Source organism: Manacus vitellinus, unplaced genomic scaffold (assembly GCF_001715985.3).
Source record: "Manacus vitellinus isolate BGI_N305 unplaced genomic scaffold, ASM171598v3 scaffold_21_pilon, whole genome shotgun sequence".
Taxonomy (NCBI): domain Eukaryota; kingdom Metazoa; phylum Chordata; class Aves; order Passeriformes; family Pipridae; genus Manacus; species Manacus vitellinus.
Genome location: NW_021939546.1, coordinates 647,977 through 662,412, shown reverse-complemented (window position 1 = coordinate 662,412; position 14,436 = coordinate 647,977). Strand labels below are relative to the sequence as shown.

At 45.9% G+C, this 14,436-nt stretch overlaps 1 protein-coding gene across 1 annotated transcript; it reads right to left on the bottom strand.

Annotated features, from left to right (window-relative positions):
- Positions 1-4,309: 4,309 nt before the first annotated feature.
- On the bottom strand, positions 4,310-14,426 carry GFI1 (growth factor independent 1 transcriptional repressor). The gene is made up of 6 exons (XM_029959793.1): positions 14,210-14,426; positions 13,795-14,001; positions 8,694-9,109; positions 8,467-8,604; positions 6,742-6,907; positions 4,310-4,694 (listed from the first exon to the last, which is right to left on the bottom strand). Exons 1-6 carry the CDS (start codon positions 14,322-14,324, stop codon positions 4,516-4,518), a joined length of 1,221 nt encoding a protein of 406 aa, XP_029815653.1. The 5' UTR covers positions 14,325-14,426; the 3' UTR covers positions 4,310-4,515.
- Between the last annotated feature and the right edge of the window lie 10 nt (positions 14,427-14,436).

Below are 14,436 nucleotides of genomic sequence, written 5' to 3'. Positions count from 1 at the left end.
TTTTCTGAGACTCCTGTATTGTTTTTTTGTTTTGTTTTCTTTCCCCAGTAGGGAAGTCAAAGACACAACTAGATACCCATATCCAATGTACATTCAGATCTGTCTGCAGCTTCAGATGCACAAATATCTTCTCAAATCTGATTCCATCATTTTACACACCTTATAATGCATTACAGATGTTTTCATGCCTTAAATCTATTTAGAGTGCTTTATTACTCGGAGGAAAAAATACTGGAAACTTCCACTATCCTACTGACAATTTAAAAAAAATTACCCTTGGCATTCTCAGCAGCCACTTCCACTGCAGGTGAAAACAGACATACAGGATGTGGCTTGGCAATGGAGTGAGGTCGAGGATTCAGCAGGGAAAATCTCTGGAATTTTGACTCTGAGCAAGCATCTAATAAGGTCTCTGCTAGAGAAGCACTCCATTGACTTACATGCATATTTCAGTGCTTTTCTAAATCACAATTCACCCAAAGGACAGTATGCTGACCTATGTTTCACTATTAAGTTTAGAGTAGGACCCAAATCTTATATAGTAAAGGCAAAATCCATTCCTGATGTGAACTGGGGTAATGCTGGAGATGAATTTGACACAACTGACCTGTTTGGTTTTTCTCTCTTAAGGATGGAAAATGCAGAGACTTGAGGAGCACACCTTTGTCAACATGCAAGAGCAGCACAGCTTGCAAATAGAGTTGCACGAGTCTTGCAATCTTTCACCCAGGGCTTATTCTAAAAAAACTCTTCCTCCCCCCCATCAACTGTAACAAAAGTTTTGCTTGAGGAAGGAGCAAGACCCAGAAGAGCTGCTCTCTCACTTGTGTTGCAATATCCAATCTGAGTGTTACTATCAGCTTTTGAAAACTGACTATATAGAAAACACAGATGATGTTTGCATATTTTAATTTTAAACATCTCTGCTTGGCATAAGGATGGAACCTAATAAGTTGCTTTGTTTCTGCCTCATGAATTAATTCACCTTGCTAACTGATTTGGATAAAGCATTTTGATTCCAACTACTAAATTTGTTTTCCGGGCAGGCAAAACAACTTTTGGAAGCAAAGTAACAAGTTCATTAGCTTGCCAGGAGAAGTACTTTTATAATATCTTTAAGGAATAGATCTTTTCTTTTTATAACCCACTTGTTCCACCCATGTCTTCTACATCAATCAGATAAATTCACCTTGTTTTTCAATGCCCTGAATTCTGATAGCTCTGCACACTTGATAGGTAATTTAATCATTGTTGGCGTGGATGAACACAAGCTCAAATTAGCTTCTGAAAGGCTTAGTCGCCCTGTAGATAGCTCTGCCTTTCCACTTTTATGCAGGAACTGAGCTTCACCAACTGGTTAGCTAGAGGTGTCATTAAAAATTTACAGAAAGAAACAAAGGTGTGCTCCAGCGTCTCTCCTTACCCTTTCTACTGTTACTCTGGCAAACAAAAGGTATGGAACCTGCTTCATGAATGTAATGTAATATGCATAATGCATTTTTAATGGCACGCAGTAATAACATTGAGAGAGATATTTCCAATCTTCAGACTTGCACTGCAGCCTCTCAGTAGCCTGTTCTGATTCTCCCCAGATAAATCTTCTTTTCTTCATTTCAATTCCCCACCTTAAAGCTATGTCTTTTCTCCACAGGTAGCTGCATTTTACCTAAGCCAGCAGCTGGTACTCCTGCAAGAGGGGCTGGGGAGGTGGGAACACCTTCCCATGCAGCCACACATGGACATTTGGGGGCAGCTTGGGCCTGAGCAGCAGCCCAGCACTGGTCCCCTGAGACACACCAGTGAACTGCAACACGCTCTGGCAGGAGACACACTTGAACCAATAAAAACACCTGAGTTTCTTCCCATAAAAAACATTCTCACCACCTGGGCTGTGTCCACACTGCCTCCCCGGCTGCCCACCCCAGACAGCAGGGCAGCACTAGGCTCAAACCACACTAGTAGCCCTGTTGGAAATGGGACACTCCAGGGGAACAGGCACACATTGCTACTATCATCATAAAGGCAAATGCCAGCAACTGAGCCTGCTCAGGGTCTGCTGGAGTGAGACCTGCTCAGAGGGAGGGAGGAAGGCTGTGCCCAGCAGGAAAGGCCCTCCTGAGGGCAGAGGGGCTGGCACCCAGGCCACCCCATGCCCAGAACCCCTGGCCAGCACTCAACTCCATCCACACCACCCCTTTCCCTGTAAAATAAATACTGAGCATAACTCTGGGACACCCCAAGCCTACCTGTGCCACCTGATGAGCTGCTCCTTGGAGTCTCCCCTGGCCCGGGCAGGGCCCAGGACATCACAGGTCCTCCCCATCAACACTTAGTGTCCTACACTGACCTTCTGCATTAATTAATCCAGCATAATGGGCCTCATGTGTGGTCATCAGAGCACCTGGCACCTTCTGTGGTGCCTGTGCCACAGCCTCTCTCACTCACTGCTGGGCTGTTCAGTAAGAGCTCGGTGTGTGGGCAGCCCTGCCTGGCAGCAAAGCCCTGCCCAAGGGGGTTTGCCCTGTGGGGATTCGCTTCAGCCATAGCCTGCGATGGCGACCTGTGGGGAAGCAGCTGAGGTTCTCAGGGGTGGCAGAAAGCAGAAACACAGAGGGACCTGGGTGCCACCATGGCAGGCAGAGCGCCACGGCCCTCAGGTGGGAAGGGTGCTGCAGGGCTGGGCCAGCAGGGCACAGGGGCCTCTGCTCACTGGGTTTATCCAAAATAAAAGTACAAAGCTGAAAACAAGAGTATATACCCATGTGGGCACAAGATTACATGCACATATAAAAGCCTAGGCTGCCATGCTGTGCTCTGCTGGGAAAAGGACAAGGGAGCCCTCCATCCTCCTCCTGCTTCCCTTTTGTATGGGCTGCAACTGCCAGATGGAGCCCGCCCTGCTGACAAGGCAGGCAGGCAAAAGGCAACGCTCTGAGTCCCAACAGGCTTAAGTATAAATGATGCACCTGCTGCTCAGGTGTCCCTGCAAACTCCCAGGCACAGACATTTAATCTTGTGGGGGGACATTCAAGTTTCTCCTGGGCTAAGCAGAGACTTCTGGCAGTCTACACTTCCAAAGCAGACACTTAAAACCACTGTTTCTCCTCTAAACCCTTTCATGCTGATAGCACTAGGCCCAGTATACCCCAGTCTTCAAAAGTGTAAATGTTTAACTGAAATCAGTGGGAGCTGGACAAATATATATGGCAGTGGTGTTCTCCAATCACTACAGACCTTGTGCAAATTCTGCTGTGCCTACATTCTGTCCTCAGATTCTGCATTCCTAACAATCTCTGTATTGTTGTAATGGCTGACATTCACAAATGTGCTTAAGTTAGATATTAAATAAAAATCACTCTGGACCATCCTCAATACTTTATTAACTTAAAACATTGTTCCAATAAATATGTGCCAAGAAACATAAGACACTCTGTAAAATCTAAATAAGAACATTTACAAACCTGTCAACAAAGTAAAAACAGCTTTTTTTTTTAACTGAGGTACATGCAGGGTTGTTTAAGGCAAATTAAGTCAATTATACTTTTATAATAATTCCTGCCCACCTCAGAAAGTTTCCCTCTAAAAATTAAAAAAACAAAACCAAATATACAAATGACGCTATTGAGTAGCTATTTTCCAGTTATTAGAACAAGCCCAGAGTGCAGAAGCCTGTAATGGTTCTGGACAGAAAGTCTGTGCCTTCCTTGTGCTCCTGTCTTTCTCAGGCAGGATCACTTGTCGGATTGGTTTCTAGTTCTAAGGCATAATTCTGTGCTTTGGCTTTTCCAGTGGTCTTTTCACAAACTTCCTTCTCCCCACAGGATGTAGGAAGAGGTAACCCCCCCCATACCTCAAACACTCAGGCAGTCAGGCCTTGCACGGACAGAGAGACAGTTCTGGGAGGATAAAAAGGGCCTCTCTATAACTGATAATGCAGCTCCTGATTTGCACCAGAACAAGTGAGAGCAGACTCAGACCCAAACTGGTACCTTTGCTTAAAAACCAGCAAGATGTCAAACTGCACAGTCCTGAAAGGAAACCATCCAAGAGTGAACCCATTCAGCACTGGACTTAACCAAGGCAAGTGCTGATGGCTCTCTGTCATTGCACCATGTAAACACTGTTATACCCATGTTTTCCTGCAAGGTGATTCAAGCTACTGAAAACTTGAAGGGGTTCATCATGGCCATGGGAGAAGTATTTTCCACCTTACAGACATTTGGTAGCTTATCCATCTTTGGAATATCAAGGCTTCATATCTAAAAGACTTATTTTCCAGTGTTATTTCAGAGACAAAGAGGAGAAAAGAAAGAGAAAAATGCCAGCCTTTAATTTCTACTTTCAGTCATTCAGGTTGAGCTGTCAATGCATGGCTCTGTTCTCTTCTTTCCTCTTCAAGCTCTGTTCAGAAAGATAATGCCAGGGTTTGTGTTCAGGAAATGGCTTGGGTCCAGCAAGGAAGCCAAGGGAGTCTGTTCTCATAGTGTTGTAGGCTTTCCGTATTGCAGATGAGGCTCATTTCAGGCCATGCTGTGTCTCCCGGTGTCTCCGTAAATCCACCTTTCGTTGGAAGCCTTTGCCACACAGATCACAGCCAAAGGGCTTGAAGCCTGTGTGCTTCCGACTGTGGGTGATGAGGTTGGAGCTCTGACTAAAGGCTTTTCCACACACCTGGCACTTGTGAGGCTTCTCACCTGCAAGTAGAAGGTGGGAAAATGAAAGAGGGTGTGAAAGAGGCATCATGCTGCTTACATGGGACCACAGCGAACAGCAAATGCACACTGGGCCTTACAGCTTATTAAACAGATTCCTGTGTGATTACCTAAGAAGTCATTCTTACAAAAAACATGCAGTTGGGAGCCTCAAAGCATTAGTTGAGCCTGCACTACAGCTGAGCAGGTCTGGACTTGAATGCACGTCCATCCTGGGAGCAGTCTGAAGCACAGAGTGCTCTCAGGATACCACACTTTGTGAACATATTTGGCTGCATGGGCTCTGTCCAATTTAAACTGGCTTTGTGCCCTAGAAACGTGAGGAACTCCTTGAAAAGTGATGAATGCATGACATGGATTACTGTACCATCAGCATAGGGGCAGGGGGAATAGGTAGGTGGAGGTTGTTAAGATCAACCCAGTGAGCTGGGATCTGTCCCCAAGGGAGGTATTAGGACCATTCAGTTGAGCCCTGAAGGGCAGGGTTTATCCAAACATCTGTTCTTCTCTCTGTTCTCCACACTGAAATGCTATCAGTCACAGCCTTGAAGTTCTCCTGAAGGCAAATAATGTAAATGAGAATAAATGCAGCCTCTGAAACTTCTACAGAGCACTCAGTGGCAAAACTCCACTGGTCTCCATGGGAGCAGGATCTCAGTGTGTTTTCATAGTGTTTATTATCAAATAACGAATAAAAGGGAACCCAACCACAATACCAAGTCAGATTTTCAGAGTGGCTTTGCACCTGCAGAGCCCACTGACTTCAGCTGGAGCAACAAACTCTCTGGATGTTTGAAGATCAGATTCTTAGAATCGTAAAATAATACAAAATTTGCTGAAGTCTCAGTTCACAAGTATATGCTGCATATGAACGGAATCCCTGATTCAGTTAAGGACCTGGTTTTATAGCAGTTTAAAAGCCCAGGCACAGTTTCTGATCTCACAACAAAATAATGGGTTTGACTGATTCAGAATTTGGCTGAAATTCTACTTAATCAAGTCTCATTTGAAAAAGTTATTATGGAAATACTTGTGTTACTTCTAAATAGTTCATTTTCATCCAGCAACCATCTAGTGGAAAATCTTTATAAGTAACATTTATTGTTCACTGCTTATCACGTAGAAAAGTCACAGTCAAGCAGCACCATATATAGTGCCATCTTTCTACATATTTGCCATTTTTAGGCTTCACTCTTGATATCTGCTAGTGGACACATCAGGAAAAAGGATTTTTGTCATCTGAACCTTGGGTTTGGCCAGTAAAGCTATTATTTCATGTCTACAAATTCTTCCATATCTCACACATCATTCATTTCCCTCTACTTTAAGTGAACGGTGCAGGTCTGAAAGGCAAGATTTTCTTTTAATGATTTCTGATAAACCTGCCTTCTCACTGAATGACATTTTTAAAACAATTTCCTTTGGTGATTCACCTGCACTTTATTAGTTTCCATGTTTATTACTAACAGTGAAACTTGAGAACTCTGCACCTCTCCTTCCATTTTGTATCAAACTGCAGCCATTTCTCAGAAAGTCCGGGTGGAAGTGCAATCTCTGAACAAATATTTAGACTAAGAGCTGGATCCTCAGCCCTCCAGTTTAGTGTTTGATCTAGAGGAGGAGACTCCTGTTGCTCCTATTGTAAATTGGTAGATCCTGCAAAAAGCAATGCTGCAATCAAATTCATCTGTCATTTTCCAGGGACCTCAGCTGTAAATCAAGGCTACACGAATATAATACTCTACAAATCATCTTACACAAAAGCCCTTTGAATAAACATTGGTGGATCCTATTAAGAGAACACCGATTGGATTGCTAGGATTTGGGTTGTTTTGCAGCTGCTGTTCAGTAAACCACATTCAAATCACCCTCCTTTACCCAAGTACAGCTCAGATAGCATGAATAGCAGCGGGGCAGTGAGAAGCACCGGGAGATGTGTGTGTACTGTCCCAGCTGAGTAGGAATGGATTGCTGCAGAGAAACCTCTGCCTTCGTGTTGGGGCTGAATACCAGCAGCTGCAGGGCTGACCTGTGTGAATGAAGGTGTGTTTCTTCATATCAGATTTCTGGTGGAATCGCTTCCCACAGTACTGGCACGGATAGGGTCGGGTGTCCGAGTGGATAAGCAGGTGGGTCGACAGAGTAGAAGATCTCTTAAAACTCTTGCCACAGATCTTACAATCAAAGCTGCGTTCCTGCAGAGAGATGAGCACAAACACACACATTACACCACAACAATGATCCCATCAGCAACAAACTACCCAGCAGCACATCAGTGTTGTCCCTTCTGCCTTAGCAAGCACTTACACTTCTCTAGAGAGCTAAACTGGCCTTCAGAGACACTAACACTGGCCTGATAGCACCACATGATAAAAAAGATAATGAATCCCCTCCCAGTGCTGTGCACTGCTCCTCAAAAAATTTAATTGAACAGCTCTTCCTGCTGGCAGGAATAGCCAGGGGGCAGCCCTGATGGACCAGGCAGTCTGCCTGCACAATTTAACAGGGGCCCGAGACTCTACTGGGAAGCCAAACAGCTGCAGCGCTGTTCAGAGGCCACCTCTTCACTGTACACAGGAAAGTGGGTGCTAAGGTCTGCCTGGCTCTCCTGGGAAATCCCTGTGGCAGACTGAGTTCTGCTGGCAGGGTAACAGCTAACTGCTTATCTGTAGTTCCCTTAAAATTCAAGTGAAAGGTATGTAGAGCACCTGGGAAAAACAGCTTTTCAGGTTATTACTTTAACATATAAAAACAAATGCTTTAAGATCTTATGTCTCTCACCTCTCCCTCACACACTCCTTCCTCTCCACCACAAATCATCTCTTCTTTTCATCCCTTAACCTCCATTGCACCTTCCTCTTCCTTCTATGCTTTCACACAATCACCTTTATTTGGCTTTTAGTGCACTCTCCCTGAAATGCTGTCCTCTCCATAGACACAGTATGCAGTGTGCTCTTTTCACCATTGTTTAATGGATGATGAGATATCTTCCCTCATTGTGTGCTCTGCTGGTGGCACACTCATGAAATTATAAATAAAACAGTTTGCAAAAAAACATTGCTGTAACTCTATCCACTAAAAGCCAGTCTGAAGAAGGAAGATTTGCCAAGTCAAGTGGGTGGGGAAGGGGAAATATGGCACAGTATCAGCAGGTGGAAAATGTTACAAGTCCTCCTACCAAAATTAACTACCATATTCTTCTGGGGTGTGACTCAGAGTGTGTTGAGACGGGTAAAGTCTGTGCTCTATACCTGACTGGTCATTCAGATGTTCCCTTCACAGACACACAGACTACAAACAAGGAAAGACTCACTGCTCTGGGGGAAGGAGGAGAAAGAATGAGGAGAATTGCATCCAAAGAAATCACAGTGAGTTGCTTTAGCTGTTAAAGAGAAGTCTACATCTGCATTACAATTTCCAGCTCTGAGAGTGAAAATCTGTTACCTCTGGAGTGCCAAGAGTGCCCATTGCTTAACAGGGATGCATGCAAGGTCTGAGGAATGGAAACAAAGCCTGTGTTCTTTAATTTGTTGATTAGCTCCTTTGCTCACTAGCTGCCCACCCTTTCCTCTGCTTGTCACATATTCTTCACCTACAACTGCCCAACTGCAGCCCTACCATGTTCTCTTCCCCTCCTCAGTTTAGATTCCCAACTCTTGCCCTGCAATTGCCTTCCTGCCCTCCCCAGCCAGCTGAATAAGGCAGCTGGCCCTGGCTCCCAGACCTTCATCCTGGCAGCCTGCCCTGCTCTCACCTGCGAGTGCACGGCCTTGTGCTGCTCCAGGCTGACTGCATGGCCGAAGGTCTTGCCACACATGTCACAGGCAAAGGGCCTCGTGCCACTGTGTGAGCGGCGCACATGCACCTCAAGGCCGTGCGGTGTGGAGAAAACCTGAGGGAGGAGAGTACACAGGGTCAGGTTCACCAGGGAGAAGGGTCTGGGGAAGAGTCATAACCAGTGTGGGAGAAAGGGACCCCTACCTTGCTGCACTTAACACACTTGTAAGAGCCAGTGCTGATGAGCAATGGGCGGCACAAGAGGTCTGACTCCACTTTGATGCCACCTGGCCCCTTCTCCTGCTGCAGCCCAGGCTGTGTTTCGGCATAGAGTCCAGGAGCTGCTGCCGGCGAGCGCTCAAACAGCCCCGTGCCCGGGGAGCTGAAGTCACCATACAGTCCAAGGGAAGAGCCACACTCAGCGCCATACAGGGCAGGCTCAGAGCCTCGGTCGCAGAAGAGCCCCAGCGTTGAGGTTCGCTCCAGCGTTGGGCAGGGCCTGTAGCTTTGCACAAGGTGCCTCAGCTCAGAGCCACCCAGGCTGTTCCACATGTACGGTTTGAAGGGCACCGAGAAAGGGGGCGCTTCATCTAGGGATGGACACACAGATCTCTCCGAGGCTGTGGAAACACAAGGGCATGGGAATTAGCGTGCTTCACAATCCAGACACTATCACGGGGCAGAACAGTCTCAGCACTCAGACTTATGCCCAGAGGCAGACCCCTGTACTGCACACTGAAGCTGCCCTTTCATCTCTCATGGGAGGACATTTTACATTGCACATTAGGGGCTGAGCATCCAGTACTACCTACTTACTGGATGTCCCAGCCAAATTACTTAAAGCAGACATCAATTTTTTCTGTCTCAATCTCTGGGTGTCCAGGTGTATACACACTGATCTGACTGTGCAAACAATCTAAACAACTCAGTCTGCAACTTCCTACAGTTTTATCTGCAACTTCTCAGAAACATGTATCTACTATGTCCCAAGATGGACATCAAAGCTCGCAGTCCATGTTTAAGCTCTGACAGAGATTCTACACATCCATATAGCAAATATGGCATTACAGAGGTGCCAGACACAGCAAATACGTACCAAGATTTACCTGTTCAACAAAAGTAGCTTGTTGCACAATTTAATGTCCCAATCTAGTCTCTCAACTTCATGCCACAACTGACCATAACTATACTACAACATAACTGAAATAAATAACAGCTTCTGAGGTGCCTGCATAATATGCCACACTTTTTCAGAAAAAAAAATCCTGAACAACTAAAATCAATCCTCATCTGAAAAACAATCATGATTGTTTCAGATTGCTCTGAGGTTCTCCATGTGAAGAAATTGAGTCCACCCACAACACAGAGCTTTGTAAAGTCATCAGTATAAGCCACATTAAAAACTGAAGACACAATTAACATTTTCCTACCAGTGATAATCAAAGCAAACTTCCACCAGGACAAGCTTAGATGGCTTTAGTTGACTCTAACAGGCTCACCTTGGGCAATGGCATCTGATCAAGAAACTGGGCACTACAATATCAATCATACTTGGGGGCCAATAGCAGAGTCTGATATAATGGCAGGAGCACAGCCTTTCAGATGAGGCACAAATGCTCAGGAAGCCTTGCATGGATGAAAGCACAGTTGGGCACGGAGCATGATGTACCAGACCCCAACCATGTCTGCCAGAGATGCTGATTAATGGCTGAGGTGCACTGCTTTCACTTCTCATCACAACACACAGCAGCATTGGGAGAGTCAAATCTCTCCACTGGACAAATGTTTTAGTGAACCAAGGAAAAGATGAATCAGTTAACTGCTGAAACACCAATGCCTTCATAGAGATATTGGCACTGCTTACAACTTGGGCTTCCAGATTAACGCCTCTTAACCAAAATCTTGTCCACCCACAATTGCTCTCCTACTTTTTCTCCCTCCTGTCAGCTTCACAGCTCCCATGGCCTTCTCAGCCTTCGGTAAAACAAAATAAGCAGGGGTGGACTAGGGAAGGAAGAAATGATGTGTTAGGCTATCCATCTGAATAGGCAAATGGTCACTGAGAGGTTACAGAAGGGAGTGAGAAATCAGGTGAAAACTGAGCTTTGAATGACATGATTGTTTCCTATCTTTTACGTAATTTCAGACGTTAACAGTCTCAAATTCTTCCATTGAAATTAGCAGTCTTTTGGTTGGATATATATGCACACATACCAACTGGGACATTTGAACAGAGCAATGAAATCAAATTAGCTGACATGGTGCTGAGCATGATTTTTCCTGTTCTGCGCTGACTGCAAAGTTGTGGTCAGTGTCACATCATCTATCTTGTGTCTTTGCAACCAGTTTCAGTGTTGCCATCTCTTACAATTTTACCACAAAATTAAAAACTATTTTAAAGTCCCAGCTCTTAAAACTGCATGATTTCATCAGGCCTTCAGCTTTTTTGTTTGCTTGTTCTTGTTTTAACCTTCCCCCCTCCCCTTAAAGCCAACTTCTAGTCCAAACATTAAAGAAAAGTATGAAAACATAAACCCTCAATTTTTCAACACTAGAACCAAATATCCATAAGGTATTACTTACAATCTTGATTTCTAAGCCAGCTCATCGAGTGAGAGGAGAGGGAAGGCTGACCTGATTTTTGAGCCCTTGGAATTGGCAATACAGTACACGGTGAACACTGCACCACAGATCAGTTTGCGTGCAATGTTCCTTCCATCACCTCGCATGCTTTGGAGCCCTCTCAAGCACAAGTGCAGGGGAGTCATTCATGTTATACTCAAGCCATCCAAGCCCTGTACCCAGTGTAAAAGCAACCTCCAAACCCTGCTCTGCCACACTGCAAGGTACTTCTGTGTCTGCCTCTCCTCCACTCCACAGCATCTAGGGGGGAGCAGGGAGGGAGACAAAGATTCTCCCTCATTTTCCTAGAAATTCTGTGCAACCTTTATATAGACTACTTCTGGGAGAAAAAAAAAATCAATATTCTTTCTTGAAGGCAAGATAAACTCAACCTTAAATGGCTGATATGCATAGCAAAGAAAGATTCAAGTGTCCTCTTAAACAGAGCACAAAACACCACTTTCTGCCCATTATACCCAGTACAAGTCTCCTTTCAAGACTGGAACATCAAGAGACTCATCAGGACTTACTAATACACTGCTGCAGGAACTCCCATGCACCTTCTGTATATGCAAACTCGTGTGATTAGAGATACACACAGAAAGTGAGGTTAAATAGCAAAGTGATTTGCACTAATGGAGTCAACAGTGTATTAGAGAGTTAAAAGGTAGTGTGTCTATATGCTGTATGCCCACCTAGATCAGCAGCACAGCACTCAAAACCAAAAGTGAAATAAGGATTTCACTGCACACTGAAGTGCAACCTGCACCTATATTCAGAGATAAGGGGGTCATCGTACTGCTCACCATGCCTGCTCTGAGCATTACTTAGAATCATCATTTCTCATCTGCTCTACCTGGCAAAACACAAAAACTGTGCCTCATCCAAACACAATCACAGGAATACAGTCTCTCACCAGGGCATCTTAGAGAAGTGACCTAGACACAAATTCCAGCTTTGCACTGAATTTGACAAAGCAGCTGGAAGGCAGAGGGCTTTGGGGGGAGCTGAGGGAGGAAGCCTAACTATCTAATCCTGCTGCCACTGTCTTCATCATTAACATAACAGCACCTGTCTCAATGCACTGAGATTCATTTAATAAAGTTCTTACACTTCCTGGGACTTCCTTACCTTCCCGATCCTCCTATGAATGGGATCAGACAATCCCTGAACCACACCCCCCTACAATTCAAAAAATCTTGATCTGGGGATGTCACCTGCATTTTGCAAAGCTATTTTCCCGGGATAGCTGGATGATTGGCTGGGAGCTAGTGAATCCCACTGTCAGAGAAGAAATGAGTGGAGAAGAAGAAAAGGCAGAGTAGACCTGGTAAATACCTGCTTCATTTTACATCTGCCTTTATACAACACGTGAAAACGGTCTGTTTCCTGTGCAGAAATTGTAATTATTTGGGAAAGGAGAAGCAGGACAAATTCATTAGAAAAAAAATTACCCACGTGGCTACACTTTGTGCAGAAATATTATCAGAAGAGAGACTGTTGCATTGTTGCATTTGGTCTGGTCTGTCATTTGCACAGACTGAAACTGTCCTGTGGCTGGCTGTGATGATGCTGGGCAGCATTTTGAATGTTCCTTCAAAGGGGCTTAGGACTCTTAAAAGAAGATGAGGCTTTAAAAATGCAAACCCACATGATTACAATCAGGCACTGATATGTGAGGACACTATAAAGACAAAGTAGGAAAACCCGGTGGCAAACCAGGACTAAGTATTCGTTTGCTGGTGTCTGCTGTCACTTGATAAACCTAACACAATCTCTCCTTCATCGAGACAGAAATTGTTCTTTTTTCCAGCTGTCACTTTTTAATCGAAGCAATAAAAAATAGTTTTATATGTGCACGTATTTTTGTTATAAAATGACACCACTGTATTTTTAAACGAGATAAGTATTTGCGCCAGGCTGGGGACAGAATTTCCCACTGCTTCAACCACATCAAAGGCAGGACGAGGGAGCCAGAGACAGGCACTACAGCCATAAGTGTGAGTTTCCTGGATTTGGGGTGTTTAAATCTGACCATCATTATTTTCCTCTGGTTTTTACAAATGCGTTTATGGAAAAGAAAAATAAACAAACAAAAAACCCCAATCCAAAAAAAACCACCAAAAGAGAGAGGGGCGGGAAGAGAGAGAGAGACAGATCCTTTTTATAGGCAAGAGTCAAGAAATAACGTGAAAGGGTATTGGGGAAGATGTCTACCAGGTAGTAAAAAACACAAAATCAACGTTGTTTGCTACGGGTACGTAGACTGCCTAGCAGAAATTTGTACTGTCTTAAAAAACTTAAAAGGTCCGTATAGGCAGGACCCTGTAGGAAAATGCCGGGACCCTTAAAAACATAACCGACCTGCTTTTAACAATTAATCACGAACAAAAAAATCAACACCCGATGTCATGACAACTTTTCTACAGCCTGCTGAAGGAGCAGCGGGACACGGGCTGGGAAAGCAAGCCGAAAGATGTAACCCGAAAACGAGTGGAAGGAACAGATTCTGGCAAATCTGTGGGGGGAAGAAAATAATAATAAAAAAGAGACAGGCAAATATGTCCCTTGTAGTCGTTTTCGGCGGCGGCCACCAACCACGAAATACATGCTGCACTGCCCCACGGCACGGACGCTGACATGCAGCCGGACCCCCGCTGGGCGATGCTCGCCCCGGTCCTACCTGGAGAGACGGAGGGCGAGGGAGGTCTCCAGAAATCCTCGAACTCAGACACCCTGTCACAGACGCTGCCCTCGCAACTGGGCACTGACTCGGAGGTGCCATCGGCAGCCTCGGTAAGGTGGGATTCCGGGGAGAAGCGCCCTTGGGAAGTCTCCGGATCGGGTGGGGCAGTGCGGCACAGCTCCGTGTCCTCGGGGATCTTGCTGTCTGCAGGGCAAAGGGGGCGAGGGGGCTCATCAGCGCGGGTCCATGGTGGGAGCCAGCCACCTCCCGCGGCGGTCTCGCTCCCACCAAGGTTTCATGTCGGACGCTCTAAAACCCCGCATCGGCCCCTCCGGCGTCCCGCGGGGGCTGCACAGGACCGGCCGGTGCCGTGAGCAGCGGGGTGATGCGGGGCAGGCGGGCAGACTCCTACCTGCACAGATCTGGGCTAGCACCGTCTCCAGCCGCACGCTGTAGTCCTCGTCGGCGGAGCGGGGCTGGTGGTAGCTGTGCGCTTTCTTGCTCTTCACTAGGAAGGACCTCGGCATGGTGGGGTGCTGCCACGGCCGGCACGGCCGCACTCCCTCTCCAGGCGCCGGGCGCGGCGGCGAGTGTCACCCCCGAGTCTCCTGCGGGGCGGCGGCGAGGAGGCGACCTGCG